The sequence below is a fragment of the Harpia harpyja genome, chromosome 1 (assembly GCF_026419915.1).
Source record: "Harpia harpyja isolate bHarHar1 chromosome 1, bHarHar1 primary haplotype, whole genome shotgun sequence".
NCBI classification, from domain to species: Eukaryota; Metazoa; Chordata; class Aves; order Accipitriformes; family Accipitridae; genus Harpia; species Harpia harpyja.
Window position 1 is genome coordinate 29,239,114 of NC_068940.1, and position 21,663 is coordinate 29,260,776.

The following is a 21,663-nucleotide window of genomic DNA, read 5'->3' on the forward strand; positions in this document are numbered from 1 at the left end:
CTGGCATCAGTCCAGGGCGTGTGGCTTTGCATGACAAAGCTCTCCTCTCGGGGTCCTTTATATTCTGCAGGGCTGAACTGACCATTTGCTGTCCTGGAGCTGGCTGGATCTGCACAGAAAGGTGCTCTAAGCATGGGTAGAGAGTTGTCCTTTGGGCTCAGTCTGAGCTGGAGGTGCGGACTGCATCCCCAGAGCTGGTCTGGAGAGCGGCTGGAGGCTCCTACCCCTACCAGGGAAGGACGAAGGCTGCCATGAGGACGGGCAGTCAAATTTAGCAAGCGTTGGCTTTTCCTGCTACCTGTTTGCCTCTTTGCAGGCCTGGAGCCTGGCTGTACTTCTGTCCCTGGGGAAGTGACAGGTCCCGTCAGCTTGCTTGTGGATTCAGCACAGGGCCTCTTTACTCTTGGATGTGTTTAGAGTTTGCCTGTCAACATTTCTTTTAGCTAAACGTGTTTGGAGCGAGTGGCATAGTAAGTGGTCTGGAGCCATTAGCTTTCCGTGTGCAGGCGGATGGCACCTCCCAGGATGGCTGAAACTGGCCCCAGAGGCTCTGGGTCCTGCAGGGAAGGTGGTGACATGTGCTAGGACAGGTCTGCGTTAGTATTCCAAAGGCGTTCTGCAGAGCCCTGTCCATCCGAGCCAAGGCGCTCGGGGCTGAGCTGCTCTTTGCCCGGCCAGCTGTGAGGACCGCTCTGCGCAGCAGCGTGCCGCGGCGGGCTGCTCTCTGTGCTCACGGCCGCAGCAGGAAAGGACCTTGCGGAGAAATGGCTCCTTCATCCCCCCCGGCTCCGGGGGGCATCGCCAGGTGCCTTTCAGCGCTGGGTGCCAGCGGCCCCTCTCTGCACTGCTGATCCCGGCTCCGTGCTGGGCGCAGCAGAGATGGGATTAATCTCCCTGGCCTGCGGAGTGGAGGGCTGGCTGACGTCCCTGGCGGGTCTCCAGGACGGCTCAGGGTGCGGAATGGGGACAGCCCAGGCAGGGCTTGTGGAGCTGGAGGATGGCTGGTGGCCAAGGTCCGTGTCCCCTCCCGCACCCAGCCCGGGGGCACTGGGGCAGCCGGGTGCTCTGCGGCCCCAGCGTGGGCTGTGGGGGAGGATTGCTCTGGAAGTGAGGGTCTTGGCCCCCCTTTCCTCTGGGGGGAAACACAGTTCGTTTGATCTGCTGTGCCAGATCGCACCTTTGCAGCGGGAGAGTAAGAGATGGACTTGACTTGTTAATTTTTTTGTAAAATTGTTGGTTTCCTCTGGTTCTGTGGGGTGAGCTGGCCAGGGGAGGAACCGAGGTCTTTATCTTGTTTTCCATGTCTAGTTATCTCTCTGGATATAAGTTCAGGCTTCCTGGTTATGGGAGCTGGGTTATGCAGTACGTGATGGATGTTTACATTTTATTTATTGTATCTTTTATGGCTAAGGCACATGCCAGAAAACTAAACAAAAGCCATACGTGCTGTAGTTGCTGTGGGCAGTGCTATGCTTGGAGAGAAGGTGCCGATGTCAGAGCAGGGGTGGGAGCCCGTGTTCCCAGGCTTGTCTCCGCAGGAAGGAGGGGATCAGGTTTAGCTGGAATTCAAGACCTATGTTCTTCACATTGAAAGAGAGGGGGAGGGAGGGGTGGAAAAGTGATGAGTGGGGGTTAAGAGAAGATGCTGGAAAGTTGGATTTCTAGATTCCCGATATCTTACAGGTGACCTTGAGCAGGCTGCATTGCATCTTTGCAGACTAGAAGTCAAGGTACAAAGCGGGGTTCATGTTCCCTAGCTGCCTGTTGTTGCTCTTCTGTTAATGAGATGCTATGGGAGCAGGTGAGGAAGGGCAGAACCTTCATCACCTTCAGGGTTGCTGGCTGCAGCATAAGGGCAGTACGCCATGATCGTGCTGCCTCTGAGCTGAAGGTGCCTTGCTGCAATGCTCCTCATGCTGCTTGGTTTCCTCCTGCACTAGAGTGGAAAGTGCTGGCCCCAAACGTGAGGCTCATGCCTGGGACCCGGCAGCCTGGATCTGCTGCCCCGCAGTCCTGTTGCTCCAGCGCTTGGGAGTGCCCAGCAGCCGGAGGCAGCCCTGTGGGCCAGGAGCCTTCTGTGCTGCCTCTGGAAAACTGAGAGCAGCAACCCACCTGGCTTGTCCAGGGCATGGCTTAAAATGGAGAAACAAAACCCACCTCTGGGTGGGCATGGATCCTGCCTTCCCATTAGACACTGGCACTGATGCAGTTTTGCAATGTTCAGGTAAATACCGGAACACAAGGAGTATAGCTGTTTGTCTGAGAGAGATGGATTATCCGGTGAATTATACAATTGAGTGAATGCATCTGGGGAGAAGCAGCATCAGATGCAGAGCCTGATGCAAACTTTTACTGGCTAGCCCCCCTCTTTAATGATCACTGGGCTGGCACCTGTGGGGTGATAGCACTGAGATGGCTGTGATGGAGGGTCGTGGCATAGTCCTTGGGGCACCAGCTCTGTCTGCATGCATGCAGTCCTGACGCAGGTTATACTGTATACAGGGCAAGTGCAGGCAAATAACTCTGGGTTCGTGTACATGTGGGTGAGTTTTTGATCTCCTAACCCTTTGCCTCTGAGGTGTCTAGGCAAGACCAAGTGGTTCTTGGAGTGTGGGGTGTTTGTGCGAGGTCAACAGGTTCTGCCTGTGGTGATGGTGGGTGCAGGTGCAGGAGTGGGTGCTGCTGTGGACACTGGGCACGGACTCTCAGCTGGTTGCTGCCAGGCTGGGCACAGAAGGAGCCCTACCTGTTGCCAGGGGAAGGTGCTGCTTTTTGTGATTCTCGGACTTTGGCACCTCTAGCATCCCTAGCAGGGCTTCTCTGCTGCAGCTGGGAGAGGGATGCTTGGAGACCCCGGTGCCATGTACTTTCCCTTCTCTGATCCCTTCCTTCTCAGCTTTCTGAGCAGCAGCTTCCCAAGGGAACATGCCAGAGTCCCCAAGGGGATGTGCAGGTGCTGGTGTGGGGTGATCTCCTTTGGTCATATGTGGTGAAAGAGTTGTGTGATGGCACGCAGGGGCAAGAGGAGGCAGGACAGACCCTTTCAAAGAAACACAGCAATAGTATTTCTTAAACAGTTGTTTGCGAGGCAGGGAGGTAGTGTCGCTGTGGTGTAATCTGGACGTGGCTGGCAGGGATGCACCATAACTTCACTGGAGACAGCAAAGCATAAATAAGTCGACTTGAACTAGCTTGTTGCTGAAGACCGATGAGGGGGATTCTCATGTTATCAGCAGAGCTGCAGCTCTAAGAAGACGGCAAGGGAGAATGAAAAGCAGCCATGGTAACTGCTCATTTTCTTCAGTGAACACCCTTTCCAGGAGATCAGAAGCAAACTGGACTGGGGGGAGCATGTGCATCCTAGCTGCTCTCAGCAGCATTGCTATCTCTGCTGTCTCGTCTCCTGCCTGAATCTAGGCTGGGCTGGTGCAGAAGCACCCTGGCTGCCTGGCTTGCCTGCAAGCTGTGGGCTTGTGGTCTTCTGACAGGGGAAGAGGAAGGCACCACGGACTGGAGCTCCTCATCCTCCGTCTGGATGGTTCCAGCTCCATTTCTGCCCACTGTGATGTGGGAACAGAGGCTGCTTCTGGTTTTGTGTGTACCTCTGGTGTTTAGGAGTGTAATGGGTCTAGAGTCAGATGCTGACAACTAGTAGTAAGCCTGGCTCTGGGTTATTCCTGACATGGGTCTAGCCAAGACCACCCTGTGAGATTGTCTTTGCAGCATGTGGATGGATGCACTGCAGAACAGAAGGGTTTCTGGACCAGAGTATGGTACCTCTCGTCCTCAGCTGGTGGCACAGCAGCCCTAAAGAGGTGTGTGAAGCAGAGCAGAACTGCTGGATGCAGCAGTGTGAGCTGTGAAATGCTCTCTCCTGGCCCCTTCAGTTTGGGCTGGTCTTGTGCCCTCGAGTCACCTCTGAAGCAAAACCTGCCTTTTAACTGTGTATTGGGTTTGCATAGCAAGGTTTTGGTGGCAGGGGGGCTACAGGGGTGGCTTCTGTGAGGAGATGCTAGAAGCTTCCCCTATGTCTGATAAGAGCCAGTGCCAGCTGGCTCCAAGACGGCCCTGCCACTGGCCAAGGCCAAGCCAAGCAGCGACGGTGGTAGTGCCTCTGGGATAACATTAAGAAGAAAAAAAAGTTGCTGCGCAACAAGAAAACTGCAGCCAGAGAGAGGAGTGAGAATATGTGAGAGAAACAACTCTGCAGACACCAAGGTCAGTGAAGAAGGAGGGGGAGGACGTGCTCCAGGCGGCGGAGCAGAGGTTCCCCTGCAGCCCGTGGTGAAGACCATGGTGAGGCAGGCTGTCCCCCTGCAGCCCATGGAGGTCCACGGTGGAGCAGATATCCACCTGCAGCCCTGAGGAGATAGATGCCCAGAGGAGGCTGTGACCCCATGGGAAGCCTGCACTGGAGCAGGCTCCTGGCAGGACCTGTGGACCCATGGAGAGAGGAGCCCACACTGGAGCAGGTTTGCTGGCAGGACTTGTGACCCTATGGGGGACCCACGCTGGAGCAGTCTGTGCCTGAAGGACTGCAGCCCATGGAAGGGACCCACGCTGGAGCAGTTTGTGAAGAACTGCAGCCTGTGAGAAGGACCTAAAGGGGGGGGAGGAGTGATAGAGTGGCTTTGGTGGGCACCTGGCATCCAGCCAGGGTCAACCCACCAGAGGCTGCAATCATTGCTTGAGGGATCTTGTCCATTACAAAGGCTTCTCTGCCACCCTTGTCAGCTCTTGGCCCTGGCAGTATCTTGCAGCAGGGAGTTTCCCAGTTGGCTTGATCTTTGCTATGAACAGCTCAGGGCTCTTCTCCCCATCCTGCACTTCATCCCACCAGAGAGGTGACTCGTGCCAGTGCTTGACCTCTGGGCCAGGGATGTTCTGAGTCTGGTGCTAGAGGTGGAACTGGGTAGCCTGTCCTCACAGGTCTTTGGTCACACCATCTCCTTTCTCAGAGGTGTCTGTAGGTAGGATTAGGCTTCCCCTCCTTCCTCTCTTCTGTTGTCCCTGTAGATCTAAGTCCCTTTGCTCCTGGCCCCATTCTCATCTCCTGGGTCCTGCTTTTGTCAAATTGAACATGATGTCAAATTAAAACCATCACAGGGACAGTTGGAGTGAAGCACCCAGTTTAATGAGGCAGCGTTGAAAATCAATAACTTAATTGCAGATGTTTGATGGACTTTTCTCCAATTTATAGTCCTTCTGCCCTGCTACGTGTAGAGCATGAGGACACAGTGCTGTGTCTGGCTCTGGGCAAGCGAAAGCCTTTCCTCTCCCGTGGTTGTTGTCCCTTTGCAGGTCTGTCTGCTGCAGAGATGTGGTGCTGCAGTGTGGATCAGGCCCTGGCTGGGAGGTCCCTCTACGGGCTGGAGGTGACTGTGTTGCTCAGTGCTGACAGGAAAGGGGCAGCTGTGGTGGTAACATCTTGTCCCCAGCTCCTTCCCAGATGGTCCAGCAGAAGTCTGCTGGGAGACAAGCTCCCAGCTGTTCAGATTAGTGATCTCCTGGCGAGCAGGTCCTGCCTAGACAGCAGCCCTGAGGCAGCCCAAGTTCCAGTCCCTTCTGCCACTCTGCAGGACAAAAGGGGCATTTGCAGCAGTGTCTGGAGTCTTGGCTTTTGGGGGAGGCAATGCCAAATTTGCACCCAACTGTTCTCATTTCCATCAGCATGTGTGAGTGATCAGTGCTGGCCCCTGCCCTCCTGTTCTGCCAGCCCCTGGCCCTGAGGTTTGGGTTGCTCTTCTCGCCTCCTCCCTGACTTTTTGTTTTCCTCCTTGTCCCTGCTGCAGGCACCTCTGTGATGCAGGTGATGGCGTCTGATGCTGATGACCCCACGTACGGGAGCAGTGCCCGGGTAGTCTACAGCGTGCTGGAGGGCGAGCAGCACTTTACTGTGGACAGTAAAACAGGTGAGCAGCACCCAGCTGGGCTGGGGCATTCCGTGCGGGGCGTCAGGAGACCAGACCGTGGCCACGCATCCTGCCTCTGTTGGGCACATGGCTGTGTGCCAGCAGGCCTGTACCTCCGTGCTGGCCGTTGATGCTGGGGTACCTATGCCATGGGCATTACTGCGTGTTGGAGAGGAAGCGCAACAGCCGCTGCCCGGCTCCGCGCAGTGCCTGCAGTAGGCAGCACCGTGGAGCAAGACCGGCAGCTGCCAGCCCGAGTGTCCTGCCTGTGCCTGCACTGGCCAGAGCTCCTCGGTGTGCTCTATGCCCAGAGCAGGAGTGCACCTGCAGGCGCATAAAACATCAGTGTGAAAGGTTTAAGTACTACCAGAGGGGCCTTACCAAAGGCTGCATTGTTATCACCAGGGCTTTGATTAAAGGTAACACTTTAAATTAAGGATCGGTTTATAAATGTTCTATTAATATTTAATGAAAGAACAGTAGAAGCTGCTCTATTCCTTAATAACTTATAATAGAGCCTGTTGTAAAATGCCTCTGTAATAAATCCCTAGCAGATGATGCTCTGACATACTGGTTAGAGTAGACCATAACCAGGAGATGTTGGGGTATATATTCTCCTTGCCTCCCAGGAGTGTGACTCTCATTACCCTTAATGGGAGCCTTGCAAGCTTTCTAAGGAGGGAAGACACTCAAATGCTAATAAGAGGTATTTAAGGCACAAAGCATGCAGTAAAGTACCCACAGTTTAATGAAAAATTGTCAAAGGACAAGCGGGATGGGTAGCTGCAGCTCTTGTTGGAAAGCTGGACAGCAAAGTGTTCCTCCTCCCTCCACTGCTGAACCACAGTGACCCAGGCTGAGATCAACCACTGGACTTGAAGTTCCAAGTCTCTGTCAGGCTAACATGTGTCTGTGCTAATTGATATTTTCTAAGGCTGTTTTTATGTAAGAGTGAAATTTGTTCAGAGGCTCTGGTCCAAGGAGAGTGTAAGGAAGGTACGTGTGCCTGAGCCTCTGCATCTGCGTGAAACCATGCACCTCCTGAAAACTGGTCTGGTGCACGTGGGCAAGCCAATCACAGCCCCGTCTGTGCCACCACCCCTGGTGAAAAATTTGGTAGCTCCTAAGCACACCTGACAGCAGAGCTGGGGTACGCAGTGGAAAATGCCATTGTCTGGACAGAGGCTGGTATGGTGGGGAGAGTGCACAAGAAGCAGCTTGGGGCTGTACCCACTCCTGGCCCAGAAGCTGTTGCACCTGGGCTTTCTTCTCTCCCAGATATGCTTTGTTTTACTGCGAGGGGACCAAGGTGGGGGAGATGGATGAACAATGGGTTAAACACTGAAAATTCAGGTGCATGTGAGGTCCTGTTGATCTGAGACAGTTTTGTGTGAGTGGAAGCCTGACTACTAGAATGAAGAGGGACCACTGGGAGCAAAATGCACAAGCCAGGACGTGCAGAGGCTCAGCTTCCTGCAACAACATTAATGCTCTGTATTAAGGCATAAACTAAAATGTGCCCTGTGGGACTGTGGTGAGAATTAATGTCACTCTGGGAATGCAAGCTTCTTGATTCCTTGACTTTTTGTGTCTTAATTCTCAAGCTGGCTGTTTCATATGCTGGGGGGGTTGATTTACTGTTCTACTTGCTTGTGATTCATAAAAGCAGAACTGCTGACGGTCTGCAGAAGAGCCCTTGGCCCCTCTTGAGCATGTCTGTTTCCAGAATATCTGACCACTAAAGCAGGTATTAGGGCTGACTCTTCGGTGATGTCTGAGCTGCGAATAGCCTTTCGTAGCTGCCTTGCCTGGGCTCCGGGAATGTGGTGTGCAGCTCTGCCCATTGGCCACTTAAGATGCGGCTGCAGTCTGTCCTGCACCGCGTGTGGCTTCGTGCCTGGCACGAGCTGCATGCCCCGCTGTCAGCGCTAGCCCGCGTGGATGCACTGCTGGGGGCAGCAGGTACAGGACTGGCGATGCCGAGGGGGGATGTTGTTTCATCGTGTCTCTTTGGTACTGGCCAGGAGCCAGCACATCAACCCAAGCAAATCCCATCCCGCTCCCACTCTGCGCTTGAATAGGTTTTTAGTGCTCCACATGGGAGTCCTGGTCTGACTGCCCTGGGTGGCCCAGCTTCTGCCCTGAGCATAAGATTTAATTATCCATAGCAGCAGCATAACTCTCAGAGCCACCATTGTTATTAATGGCCATAAAAAGAACCATAAAAACCTGGCATGTTACATTTCTTATAATATATGGTAATGAAGAACAATTTGTTTTCCCTTTTTGGTTTTGACCTCCTTCTCTGCCTTTTCTTGCAGGTCCATACATGTATGTGCTGCCTTGCACACCACCTAAGCCTGTGACTCCTTCCAAAGCGGGTTCTCTCTTCCTTGCCTTTACAACCAGCTCTTTCCACACTGTCCTTCATAGCATAGGTGTTGCATGTGGTTTTCACACTTGAGTACAGGATATGGACCGTGTGTAGGTTGCTTAGTTTGTCTCCTGTTCTTGGATGTTACTAGCTGTGGTATTTGGCTGGGATTTCGGATTCAATGGACCTTTCAAAGGCAGACCCAAACTGTCTGGATGCCATGCTATGCCAAGTCCTACCACTCAATAAGCCCTGGATTCCCATAGTGTCTCAGACACCTTTTTGGAGGGAGACAAGCAACTAAATGGCCCCACCGGAACAGTGGGAGCTGCAGCATGGTATTTGCTGGTGTCCACAAAGCTGTGGAGAATGATTCCAGTTTCTGCAGTGTTGAATGATGGTGAAGAAAAAGCACAGCTAATGCATATGAGCTTTTCTTTATTTCATATACACCAGCCACTATGTCTCGTGCTTTGAGAACTAAGTTTCAGACACTGAAACTGTGTGTGGGTTTGTGTTGTGTACCCCAAATCAGGTCCCAGAACTTACCCTGCACGTGTTGAAGGTCTAGGCTGGTGCTTTTGGTGTATGAGTGGGGAGCTTTGTATGCACAAACTTTGGAGGCATGATTTTTTTGTTAGCTGTGAGAATATCCCCTAGGCTTCTTGCAAGAGCCTGCAGGCATTAGCCATATTTAGGCTTTGTGCTGCCTTCCTCATTCATTTGCCATTTGCAGATAGGGTGCAGCTGATCTTTGTCTGCTCTTTGTAACAGGTGAGCTGCATTGCACTGTTTTGTGGCTGCCCTGTTGCTGCTGGAGGAGGCTGTGCTTTTACAGTAGTCAGCAGGTATGCGTGCTTCACTGCTTCTGTTGGGAAACAGCCACTTCTGCCTTCGGCTCTGGGTGAGAGTGCTTCAGTCTGACTGCAGAGAGCCCCTCTCTCACCCTGCAGCAGGCTGCTGACTGGCTGTGGGGCAGGCTCGCCACCGCAGGGGCTGTGAGCCCAGCTTTGCCCAGCAGGACGTGGGTCAGGAGGTTTAGTGCTAGTTCCTGTTCTAGCTCCAGGAAGCCTGTCCTCACCAAGATCCTTCTAACTTACACTTTTCGGATGCTGAGATGGGCACAGAGAGCCCGCGACTCCCAGTGCATTTACATGAGAGGAGAAATCAGTGTGCATTTAAATTTGCAGGCCAAATTTTCATGTTGCTTTATATCACCCTGCACTCTCTGTACCTCTGCAGGTTATTCACCTTTATAGGGGCAAATTTCTTCTTTGTCAGGCAGCTGTGCCTGCCTGCTCACATCCGTTCCCGTGTTCTTTGCAATGCCCTTTCTCATCTCTGGCCAGCATGGCTGGAGACTTGCTGCTGCCTGCAATCCCTGCTCGCAGCCTCAGGAGGAAACCTGAAAATACTCAACACCCAGAAGGAGGGCGCAACCTGGTGCCCTGGGTTCCAGCAGTCTTGTTCATCCCTTTGCAGGGATATTGACTGCTACAGAACAATCATAGCAGGTACTATCATAGGCCTTGTGATATTTGGTGCTTTCCTTAAAAGCCCAGCTTGTCAGTTCGGGAGCATGGGAATCTTGCTTTTTACTGTAAAGGAAGAGGTTGTTCTTAAAATCTGTCATTCTGCTGTATGCAGGGAAAAGACAGAAGGACTCAGAAGGTTAATTGAAATGCAGTCTGGCGTTTATGATTACTTAAAACAGCTCCTGAGTTCTAGAGCCTGTCTCCTGATTTGGAGACTTAGCCAGTGAGGGCTTACAGGTACTTGTGCCAGGGAGAGCAGGACAAGAAATACTGGCTTGCTGGGATGAAGTTGATGGTTATTTGAGTGCAGTCATTAGTTGTTTCATGCTTACCTGTCAGCCTTGCCCTGTTTGGAGACTGACCACAGCCCTAGTCCTTGGGTAGCAACAGTGGACTGGGAGAGGAGTTGTTGCTGGGAACATGCTGCATGCTGAATTGGGTTGATGAACTGTTGCATTTGTGTGATGCAGTGGTGGGAGGCAGAATGTGGGGTTTTTTTCTGCTGCTCTTGCCAGTTTGTTAAAAACGCTCCTCGGTGCCTGGAAACACAGATACCGGTATGTGTGTGTTTGTGCGCTCGTGGGTTTATGCAGGTCTGTGCACCATCCCAGAAGCTTATTGACCAGAGCTGTGCACAGGGACAAGGGACTCTGAGCATGGGTGATAAGAGTCTGCAGAGAAGCCACGCTTATTTAAGGTGATTGCTCTTATTAGCAAGACTGAATGTTAGCAGTCCTTTTCAGAGACTGGTGCAGGAACTTCAATTGGTTTGGGACCAAACTGTATGTTTGGTCATCTTGAGGAAATTAAGGTGTATCTACTAATGTGCAGTGGGAATTAATATTAAATGATGAGGGATTTGGCTGCTAAAAGGGACAAAGGAAGGGTAAGTGTGCTGGCCCATCTGTCGGAGCTCACTGCAGGTGCCTCCCTCCAGGGCACTGCTGCCTCTGTGCTGGCATGGGCAAGGCTGATTCCAGCCAGGAACAAGGCTCTGTGGTGCTTCTTTCTGAGCAGTGGCAGTAGCTCTGTCTCTGCAGGTGCTATCCTAGGAGCTGTGGGGCACCCTGGTTTGAAAAGGACTTGACCACCTGCTATGAAAGGTACTGTGTTAGAAATCTGCAGGCTGCAGCATCCCTCAGCCACAACAGTTGTGTGATTCTGTGCCCTTCCAATTAACTTTGCTTGGTTATGCTGATGCAACCATAATGTTTCCATTTCTGCATCTCAGCTCTGTACCTTATTTGCTGAAGAGCCGTGAACCTCCTGAACCTTGTGTCTAGTATCTTGCTCAGACTGCCTGTAGCTTCTGCCTCCCAAATTGTGCTGAGCTGAATGACAGGAAGGGGGGCTGCACATGTAGGGTGGATGAAGTGCTGGTTCTTGGGGCTAAGATCCCATCTGCAGTGGGCTGACCTTCTCCAGGATGTATGCCTCAAGCAGCACTTGTGTCTTGGCAGATATGTTGGTATTTCTATGTCTCTGCAGGCAGGTGTGGGCATAGGTGAGGCATCTGCAGTCTATTTGTAGGTGCCTTGCCACCCCTGGGCTGAGGCAGAGATCTGTTTGCTTTAACTGACCAAGGTGCTGGGAGGAGTGAATCTGTTTTATCCAGCTAAATAGGAGGGGATAGAGAAGACAGATTCAGACTCTTCTCAGGCATGCACAGTAAAAAGACACAAATGGCAGGAAGAGAAAACTTGTCGCCATGAAGGTGGCATTTCCATCTTTGGAGATACTCAAAACCTGACTGGACGTGGCCCTGAGTAATCTCATCTGCCTTTGAAAACCACCTGCTTTGAGCTGTAGTTGGACCAGGGACCTCCTGAGGATACGTCCATGTACATCACTCCACAACTTTCTGGCTTTGTGGCAGGGAGCATGTTGCTCCTGACTGCCCACAGCTGGAAGGTGCCTTCTCCAGAGGTTCTTTGAGGATGTGGACATCTGAGCTAGAAGTATCTGAGAGCAGAGCAAAGCCCATAATGATGGGATTCCTGGAAGGAAGTTACCTGCTGAGTGCTTTGTCCTGCTTTGTTTTTATCACCCAAAGAGTGTCTGCTGTTTGAGCAGATTTGATGGTATTTATGTGATGCCATAAGTGTCCCCTTGCCTGGTAATTATACTGATTAGTCTGGATCATGCTGGAAAGCCACATGTGCCTTGTACCAGAGGGTATGCCACCATGCGTCTGTATTATTCAGCTATAACAGATGCTGACAAGAACTAGGGAGATGAGTCTGAGCTGGAGGTTGTTCTTGCTTTGTTAGCAGTGTCTGGGAAGGACAAAGTTTGGCAGTTTTTCCATCTGGAAAGAAGGTGAATCTTGGGAGATGATAGTGAGGAGTTTTCCATGTTCTACGTACAGCAGCGGAGGTCCCTGCCTCTTCTGTCTCTGCGTCCTGAGAACAGGTCTGCCACCATCACTTGCTGCTGCTTTTGCAGAGTACCTGGGGGTCAGGTTTTGGGAGCAGAAGCTATCCTGGCTCTACGAGATGGGGCCATGCAAGTTTGCTGCTGGTGGGTGTTTATGGCAGCACTTATACTGCCGTATTCAAGGAACCGGTATGGAGTGTGTCAGGAGACCCTGATTTGTCAAGGCCACTAGTAAATTGTAAGTGGTACCTCAGCCTGAAAGACAAAACCAGCCTGACATTTGGGGTGGTAGCCTGGCATGGTCCATGCAACTTTAGGGGGAACAGCTTTCTCAGTGACAATCCTGCTGGGGCTCTTAAGAGGCCTGGGGCATGGGGCAGTTTGTCTGCATCAGACCCCCACTTTTCCAGGATGGACTTGGACAAACAGCATCTCGGCAGGAGGTGGTTTCTGTTCACAGTCTGCACCCCCACCAAAGACAAGGATTTTGTCTGCCTTGTGCCACTAGAAGAACCAGAGCCGGCTGGGGCTGTTTGTCTACCCTGCTCTGCATGTGCCAAACGACCTGGACTTGATCCCCACTGGGACGGGTGACCTTGGAGGTGTTCTGGGAAGAGCCTGAGCACTTTCCTCCCATCTTGCATGGCATATTATGAGCTATATCATTACGAGCAGCTCAGTTAAGTCATTACAGCCTTGGTGAATGCATGAGCTTTTTCCCTCTCATCCCAATTCATCACTATTGTGCTGACATGAATCATTTTCATTATAAAATGCTTCAGACCCTGTTAATTAACAGGATTGCTTAAATTCCAATGAGATAGTGCTTGCCCAGAAATAGCGGTTTTGTATTCATAGTAGAGTGGCAGGAGAAGCCTATAAGCACAACCAGCTGAGGCCAGTCCCGTGCAGCCCTGGGTGCTTGTGCAAGGCCAGTCCCGCCTGCTCTCAGGTGGGAGGCTGCGGTTCTCGGTGGGATGTTCATTGCTCCCTTGTGGGTGCTCCCTCAGCCCCTTCGGGTGAGGTGGGGTGGGACTCCTGGTCGAACGGCTTCCTCTGAACAGACCCGGGATGAACGAGGGAGCTGGCTTGGACCCCGGGCCCCATCACAGGGTGAATACCCGCTGTCTTCCCGCAGAGGGGTTGGGATGCTCCCTGGCAGAAATTCTGCGGTGCTCTGGGCTGCGTCTCACCTGTGTGCTGACCAGGAGTGTGGACCTTGGTGATCAAGCGATAGAAGGGCTGAGAGTTACCCGAGTGTGTAAACAGGCAGATGCTGGAAGTGCTTGAGAGATAGTGGGTGAGACAGAGCCTCCTCGATTTGTGGGACTGAAGGCAGTGGGAGTCCAGGTAATTACAGAACTGAAATGACAGAGGGGCAAGGGAAGCTGGGTAAAATTGTGCCTATCCGTGAGAGCTGGGGGACTGCAAGGATCTGAAATGGTGGTTATATCTTTATTATAAATCCTAACAATGATAATCGTTGGAATAATTGCTAGTTTCAGAAAGCAAGGAGAAATATATGTCTCCCGAACAGTGTTGCCAGCTCCTGCTGCGCCTGTAATGTCATGCAAGGCTGGGGGGTGGGTGGGGTGCAGTGCGAATTTCCTTCTCCCACCTCAGTGGCATTTCTGACTGCCTTTGGGCCACAGCACCAGTGGCTCCTTGGTGTGAGCCGTCCACCCACAGCCTTTTTCAGGAGGTGCCCAAGGTCATGCCAGACACATGAATGGGGAAACTGTGGCAACCCGCTGGCTGTAGAGGGCTGATGCCTGGAAGCCTTGGGGTATTCCCCTGAAGCCACATCTTGTCTCCTTGCAGCTGCTGGCACCCAGCTCTCCCCTCTGCTGTGCTCAGGTTGTGTTGAAGCTTCCCAGAAGTGTCTGCCTGGAGCCAGGTGGCTTGGATGGCTGTGATGCCCTGCCATTGCTCGCTTTGTTGCATGTCAGCAAATGTCTTGCAAGTTGCTGAGAGCAACTGGACGATTCTCTGCTGTTCGCTTGACAAGGGAGGAGCTCCTTGTTCCCTCCAGGTTGGACTCCCCTCACTGGAGAGACACACTGCACAGCCAGGCAACCCCCCTCCAGTGTCCTCCCTAACACCAGGCAGGATTACTGGTGAAACAAAGCAAAGATGGATTTTGCAGTTCACAGTAGGAGGAGGTAAAGCTAATGGTTAAACAGAAAAGGCTGGAAGAGAGAGCAATTACAGAAACATAAACCAACGTCTGAATGTGTGGGAATGTTAAGAAACTGAGCTGGAGGGGATTTTAAGCTGATTCCTAGCTGTTCTGTGGTGTTGCTGGTATAGTGGGACTGTGCTGCTAATGACCTTGTACCCATGTATGTACTCATGGGTGCCCCTGGTGCCACCTCAGGGTAGAATCATTTCTTTCTTTCATTCTCAAAATATTTCTTCTCTGCTTTGTTTCCATGTAAATGAAACACTCCTGGGTGACATAGGAAGTCGGGACTTCTGCCATTCACAGTGTTTTCTGGGGTTTACTATGTTTTTTGTTTTACATTCCTTTAGATTTTAGTTCTTGTCACTTCCCCCAAACCCAGATGACTACTGAAGACCTATAAATACTTCTTTTTAAGAGACTTCATTTCATAAAAAGTACTAACATACCATAGATTTTGTTAAGCTTTATGGTCTCTAGTGCATTCTCAGCCCCTGACACAGAACATGTGTATCATCTCTGGTCCCCTTAACTTAGAGGGACAGTTGAAAATGAGGGGTTTTGTGCAGACAGACTTTTGGAAATACACTGACACCCCTCATTCTCCAGATCAAACAGGGGGGGCCTCCAGGCATGCTTGGGCCACGAGGCACCTGTGAAATGGAGCACCCGCACCCGATGTTCTGTTAGGAACACTGCGGCAAGCCTGGCTCCTGCTTGAGCAGATAAGGATAAGTGGGCTGTGCAGATTTGTGCCAAAGGGGTTTCGTGACTCAGCCTGGGCTTTTACACAGCCTTTCTGTGCAACCCTTGAGGCTGGCCCCAGTGCAGCCCCCGCATCTGGGTGAGTCCTCTCTCTCCTGTGCCTCTGGCTCCCACCAACCCTTAACCCTGCTCCTGGTCTCCCTGGAGAGAACAAACCTCCTCTGAGCTGGAGTTTAACCCTGCCAGAGCTACTGGCAGCCTGCAGTAGAAGCAGCAGTCAGGAACCTTTCATGCAACACGCCCATGAATCGGCTGCAGAGACTTGCTGGGATCATGTTGGGCCTGTGGCCATTCCTGGGCTCTGAGGGGATTTTCAGGATATTTCTGCCTGGCTGACAACCCTCTGGGCTGCTGCTTCTCTCCAGAGCTCTTTTCTCCACTCAGTCGGCTTTTGCTTACGTGATCTCTGTAAGGCTGCAAAAGGCTTTGCTCCCCTTTGCACCGGGGCCCAGCAGATGTTGGTGGTTGTTGCCAGAAATGCGCTCCTATGGCAAAGGTGGCCAACAGCACCTAGGGCTGTGTTAGGAAGAGCATCGCCAGCAGCCGAGGGAGGTGACCTGTCCCTTCGACTTGGCACTGGAGGGATGATGTGAGTGCTGTGCCTTGTTCTGGGCTGCCAAACATGAGAGAGACATGGGCATATCAGAGTGAGTCCAGGGAAGGGCCGTGAAGATTGGTGAAGTATTGGAGCACCTGTCATTTGCGGAGAGGCTTGGGAGATCTAGCTGATCCTGTTTAGAGCTGGGGCTTGGACGAGGTAATCTCCAGCAGCCCCTTCCAGTCTCACCCTGTCTGTGACTCTGCGACCTGCCTGTGCTCACGCTGTCCTGCTGGTTTCCAGGTGTGATCCGGACAGCCGTGGCTGACCTGGACCGTGAGACGCAGGACCGGTACGAGGTGGTGATCCGTGCAACAGACATGGCAGGACAGCTGGGTGGCCTGTCTGGATCCACGACAGTCACCATCGTAGTCACCGATGTCAATGACAACCCACCACGCTTCCCTCAGAGTAAGTCCTGACAGCGATGGGGGGTGAGCACTGGTCCTGGCCCCTTGTGGGTGCTGGGACAGACGGCCAGCTCCCAGCACAGCCTGGCACATGTCTGCAGGGTGAGCCAGCCCGGCCGCTCATGCCGCTTGCAGGGCAGCAGCACCAAGGTACCACAGCATGCTCAGCTCCTTGCCTGGGTCTGAATGTGTCCCTGCCTGGCAGGACGGAGGGGCAGCTGCCTTGGCTGAGCCTGTCCGGGGCCCCGGACGAGACCCCTGCTCCCGGTGCTGGTCCTGGGAGTGAGCAGGGGTGTGTGGTGGAGAGAGCAGAGCTGGCCCTTTCCTGACCCTCTCTGAGCAGTGCTGGGGGAGAAGGCAGCCTGGTCTGCTGTGCTGCTGTCTCCTGGGAGCTCGGGCAGGGACTCAGCTGTCTGCTGCTGGCCTGGCCCCTCCTGGCTGCTGTGTCAGAGCTTGGCACGCTCTGCCCCAACGTGAGGCACAGTGACGCTGCCCACCTCGCAGACAGCAGTCTTGTCACAGGACAGCTCTGTTTTCAAGGTCACTGCTAGTGGCCTGTGGCTCGTGCTTGTGTCTAATCTAAAACCCTCCCCAAATGAGGAGGGTGGGCGATCGTGCTGTGAAGAGCAGGCTGTGCAATCTCTGCAGTGCACATCAGCTGCAAAGACCAGCAGCGCGTGGCTGGCAGACCAGAAAAGGTGCTGCAGCTGGAGGAGGCTCAGCTCTTTAGCTGCATCTCCTAGAAGTCAGAAATGGTAAAGTTTGCAAAGAATCAGAGAACACTGACTGCAGTGTTACCGAAATCCAGCAGGGCAGTGTCCATACAGAGGAATCAGCCCGGCACCTTGAAACATCAGCGCTCCCCAGTTATCTTCTCTCAGCCCTTGTCTTTGGCTGGGGTGTGTGTTTCTCCTGGTAGGGTGTTCTCAACTATAGACACTGGTGGAGTTTGGGCAGCCCTTGTAGTCCAAGGGTGCCCCCAGGGAGGTATGCAAAGGGCTGTATCAGGCTGGAGGGGGTTCAAAGGCAGAAGCAGTGACCCCGGTACCTTTTTCTCCTCCAGAGATGTATCAGTTCAGCATCGTTGAAACTGCCCCTGTGGGCACTGCCATCGGGAGGGTGAAGGCAGAGGACTCTGACGTCGGGGAGAACACGGACATGACATATCAGGTGAAGGATGAGGAAGGGGTGGAGATGTTCAAAGTCACCACGGACAGCAATACCCAAGAGGCTGTCATCACAGTACAGAAGGTGAGAGAGGAGGAAAGCTGGTGGGGTAGGGCGGGCACAGATCTCCAGGAGGGCCCTTTCCTTTGGGGATTCCCTCTGCTGCATTTGAGTTAAAATAAACGCTCCTCTGAGCACTGCTCTAACAGTAGCAGTTGCATTTTTGTGCCTGCAGGTGCAGGGAGAGACCTGCCTCTGTTCTGCCTGGATGGCAAAATGCAGACCTGTGTCTGGGAGGAAAGGCTGAAAAGGAACAGCAGCACAGTGTCTGCTGGAGCCTGCACAGGGCAGCTCCCTGGGTGGCAGGGAAGAAGCCAGCCGTGCCTAGGCCTATGGAGATGAGTGCTTACAGCTGTTATTAATAGCACCTGTTAGGGGAGAAATATGCCCACCTAATTCCTATACCTGACCAACAGCACTTTGTATCTGCTTTTGGTGGCAAAAACAATCAAGCAAACGCTTGGTGCAGGCAAGAAACAATGATTGTTCACCAAGGCCACTGCATTCAGCTTGCGTCCCCTGTAGAAATAATAGCAGGGTGATTAATGATCAAAACCCACTCACTTGCAGCACACAGCGTGCTGTCTTCCCAGTCAATCCTGGCTGCCTGCACCCTGCGCAGGCTGGATGCCCTGTTGGGGGCCCTGGGGGGAGCAGGCTGGAGGCTGCTTCTTCCTCCTGCCCCCCTCAGTGTGGGTGCTGCTGGCAAGAGGGCAGAGCACGAGCTCCCAGCCTCCTGTGGAGGCACTGTCTGGGGAGCGGGTGGCTTTAGTGCTGCCCCTGATGTCTCGGGTGATGGAAGGGGCAGCAGGGGGGTTCTTCGGGCTGGGTATGGCTAACCCTCTCCTGTTGTCCCAGCCTCTCGACTACGAGTCGAAAAAAGTGCACACTGTCGTGGTGGAGGCCCTCAACAAGTTTGTGGACCCGCGGTTTGTGGACCTGGGCACCTTCCGGGACCAGACCATCGTGCGGGTCTCGGTGCTGGACGTCGACGAGCCCCCCGAGTTCCGTCCCCCCTCCAACCTGATGGAGGTCCAGGAAGACGCGGACGTTGGCTCTGTCGTGGGGGTGGTCACCGCCCTTGATCCGGACACAGCGAACCATCCTGTCCGGTAAAGCAGCTGCCTAAACCTCACATCATCTTTCTCCCAGTGGTGGGTGTGGGGTCACCCACGAGGGACACACGTGGCCCGGGGGGGCTTGTGGCCGTGGCTGGGGCAGCGGAGAGGTGATAGCGGAGGAGGGGCAGCGCAGGTGAAGGTGACAAGTGCTGCACACGTGGCCAAGTGTGCGAGGGTGTCCGACGGGACGGGCGGCTGGCAGGTGAGTGGCAGCCTGTGCACAAGCAACTGGCAAGCAAGAGCAGCCATCTCACAGGTGACGGATACGTCACTGGCAAGTGATGGGTTTGTGAGTGGCAAGGGAGTGTTGGGGAAGGTGGCTGGGTGGTGTTTGCACATCCTTAGTGCTGACAATGAGGCATCCGCAATTGTGCATGACACAGGCCAGACGAGTGACCAGAAATGACAGGAGGGCAGTGATGAAGGACGACAAATGAGGTGAGGCTTAGGAGGTGCAGAGCCACAGCTTGGCTCTGCGTGCGTGTGTGTGCATGTGTGCACAGGGATCAAAGATCAGAGGAGTTTATATTTGGGCAGGGGACATAATCCAGGCAGCAGCTTATCTGCACAGGACATTTCCAATTTCCATTTAATTTGTGGCTAAAGAGATTGTTACCTTGTTAAATTGTTATTACCTAAGGCACAAAGCAGCCTTCTGGCTCTGCCAACTGGCCTGAGTCACAAGCAGTTGGGTTGGAAAGCTGGCATTCAGAAAACATCCTCAATGTGTGGAAAATTTCCTTGAAACGTGTGTTCTCATGCCAGGTGATGGCAGGGCTGCAGGCACCCTGTGCACACCCGCTCGCTTCAAATGAGCAGCGGTGGCTTTGCATTTGAGAGCTCTGTAGGGAGCCCATCCCAGACAGCGATAAACTGGGACGCAGCAGGGACAGGGACGTGGGATGGAGGAGGACGTGGCCAGGGAGGGCTCGGTTACAGTACTGATCCCATTCGATGATGTCCCCGTGTGGCTGCTTGGGGTGCTGAGCTCCAGCGCTGTGCAGCCATGGGGAACGCACTGGTTCAAGGTAGGGTGAGGGGTATCTCCTGATCTTCGTGGAAATGAAGATTGAGATGTTTAGAAAGCTCAGAAAAGAATTTACACATGGAAAGCTGCCATCTACAGATGCCTGGCAGCTAGCAGAGACTACTATGTCACAAAGCTGGATGCTGGAAGTTGTCTTTGGGGTGAATGTGAATGAAATCAGCCTTGGCATGCCAGGAACTACATATGTGAGCGTTGCACCGCTTGCAGTAGTTGGTGCTGTCTGTTGGCCATGTTCTCAAAGTAACTCTGCTCACCTTGTCATGTGGCTACCCTCTCCGTTCAGGCTACGTGTCTGATATCTTTCTTTGTGGCCCACCCCATGCATGTGGCTGTTTAGCTTGCACTCTTCAGATGTGTGCAGTCTTTCTATGCATCTGTGTGTGTGTACATGTGTGCATCTGCTTCTTCACTTGACTGTTTCTAGCAGTGCTGCAGAACATAGATCTTATTTTCTGATCTGTAATTGTAGGAAAAGGGCCTTGGGGACAGAACTATTCTTATTCTCATTTTTTCTTGTTCTTTCTGCTGCTTCCCTGTGGAGCTTGTTGCATTGTTTGCAGACAGAACAAAAGAAAGCAGTGGAGGGAGGCTTTCTACTGCTGTGCAGAAGGTGATGGGGACCTGGAGCAGAGAGAGGCAGATTCAAGTACTCTGCAAGAGCAAGAGGGTTAGAGGCCAAACTTTGCTATATGAGTGTCTCTCTTATATAGCGAGCTTAGTGCCAGACAAGGCAATGCCTCGTGCACAGGCATGAGGGCCCAGCCAACAGGACTCCCAGGCATCTGCTGCAGCTTGAGAATTGCAACGTGTTTTCCCTTGTCAGGCTTGATGCATTCAAATATGTGTCCTCCCTCTAGCTATCCCCAGGCAGGTAGCTCATCCTGCATCCCCCATGCTCCCCTGTGGCATTTGGTCTCTATCGGTCCATCTCTTACTCCCCTCTGTTCTTGCAGTGCCTGCTGTCATGAGCAGTGGCAGCTCCATACCCTTGTGATGCTCCCTTGGCACTTGTCTGAGGAGTGCAGGTGGGTGAGCCTTCCTTGCCATTTTAACGTGTACCAAGTGGAGATGCAGGCTTATATTGGTCACACCGATGTGGCACCAGTGCAGGAGGAAGGTGCTGTTGGATCTCTCCTGCTTTCCTGTCCTCTGGGTAGCCAGGTAATTTAATAAAATACTTTGCCATGTAGGTAGCTGTTCACAGCTTCAAAGTGGTGCACAAACATTAACGCAAGCATCCTGCAGCACCCTGCCGGGATGTGACACTAACCCATCAGCAGGAGACGGCAGTAAGTCACCTCACATTTCAAGTGAGCTACTCCAAAGTACAGTCACAAGAAGCCAGCACTTGTACTTCACCTCTGATACATTAGAGAGCAACTGGTCCTGACAGCATGACCAGTATTTGATCCTCAGCTCCTTGAAGTCGGTATGAACCCTTTCAAGTCACTGCAGTTCAGTGGATCCCTTTAACTTCCTGATTCTCGTCTGCCAGAGGTGGGAGCAAAGACATGCCTGTGTTTCTGCAGTGGCTGCTGTCTCCTGGACTCCAGTCTGTGTGTTGGCTCTGCCCTGTAAACAGGGGAGAGCCACAGCCTTCTATCATGACAAGATGCACTCTCCCCTTGAGGCAGGGAAGAACAAGGATTGCCAGAGACAGCAGAGCCAAAATCGGCTCTGTCAGCGTTTCCAGGTCCTGCTGACACCAGGCTGCCAGTAACGAGGTTTGGGAAGTATTTTTAGCCAAATGGGAAAGGAGGTGCCCTTGGCTCTTTGTTTTCATCCCCAGGCCAGCACAAACAGGGCTGTGGGGCTCCTGCTGCACCATCCAGCCTAAAGCAGGGTCGCAAGTGACCTGTTATGAAGACACGAGGGTTGAAGGGGCATCCGACTCCCCTGTTGATGGGAGGTATCCCTGAGGCACTGCTCGCTGCCCCTCTCCCAGCTGCATGTGGATGTAGAGCCCCTGGCAGCCGCTTGCCTGGGTGGGAGGAAAGCTGGGACTTAGGGTGCCTGAAGAGCACCCCATCTCTCTGGGTGAGCAACCCCAGCTTATGGCTGCTCAGGGAGGGACACCCTCCCTCTGGTGCCGATGCTGTGCAGCAGGGAGTTGTG

At 53.0% G+C, this 21,663-nt stretch overlaps 1 protein-coding gene across 8 annotated transcripts in view; it reads left to right on the forward strand.

Moving 5' to 3' along the window:
• Nucleotides 1-21,663, forward strand: part of CDH22 (cadherin 22) — a 93,664-nt gene that overhangs the window by 44,859 nt on the left and 27,142 nt on the right. For 7 of the 8 annotated variants that reach the window (XM_052782542.1, XM_052782523.1, XM_052782553.1 and 4 more), the window contains 4 exons: nt 5,793-5,912; nt 15,986-16,153; nt 17,216-17,403; nt 18,238-18,491. In XM_052782542.1, the coding sequence (XP_052638502.1) occupies nt 5,793-5,912; nt 15,986-16,153; nt 17,216-17,403; nt 18,238-18,491 (730 nt within the window). The remainder of the gene's footprint in view (nt 1-5,792; nt 5,913-15,985; nt 16,154-17,215; nt 17,404-18,237; nt 18,492-21,663) is intronic. The other variant, XM_052782527.1, reaches the window with a different exon arrangement.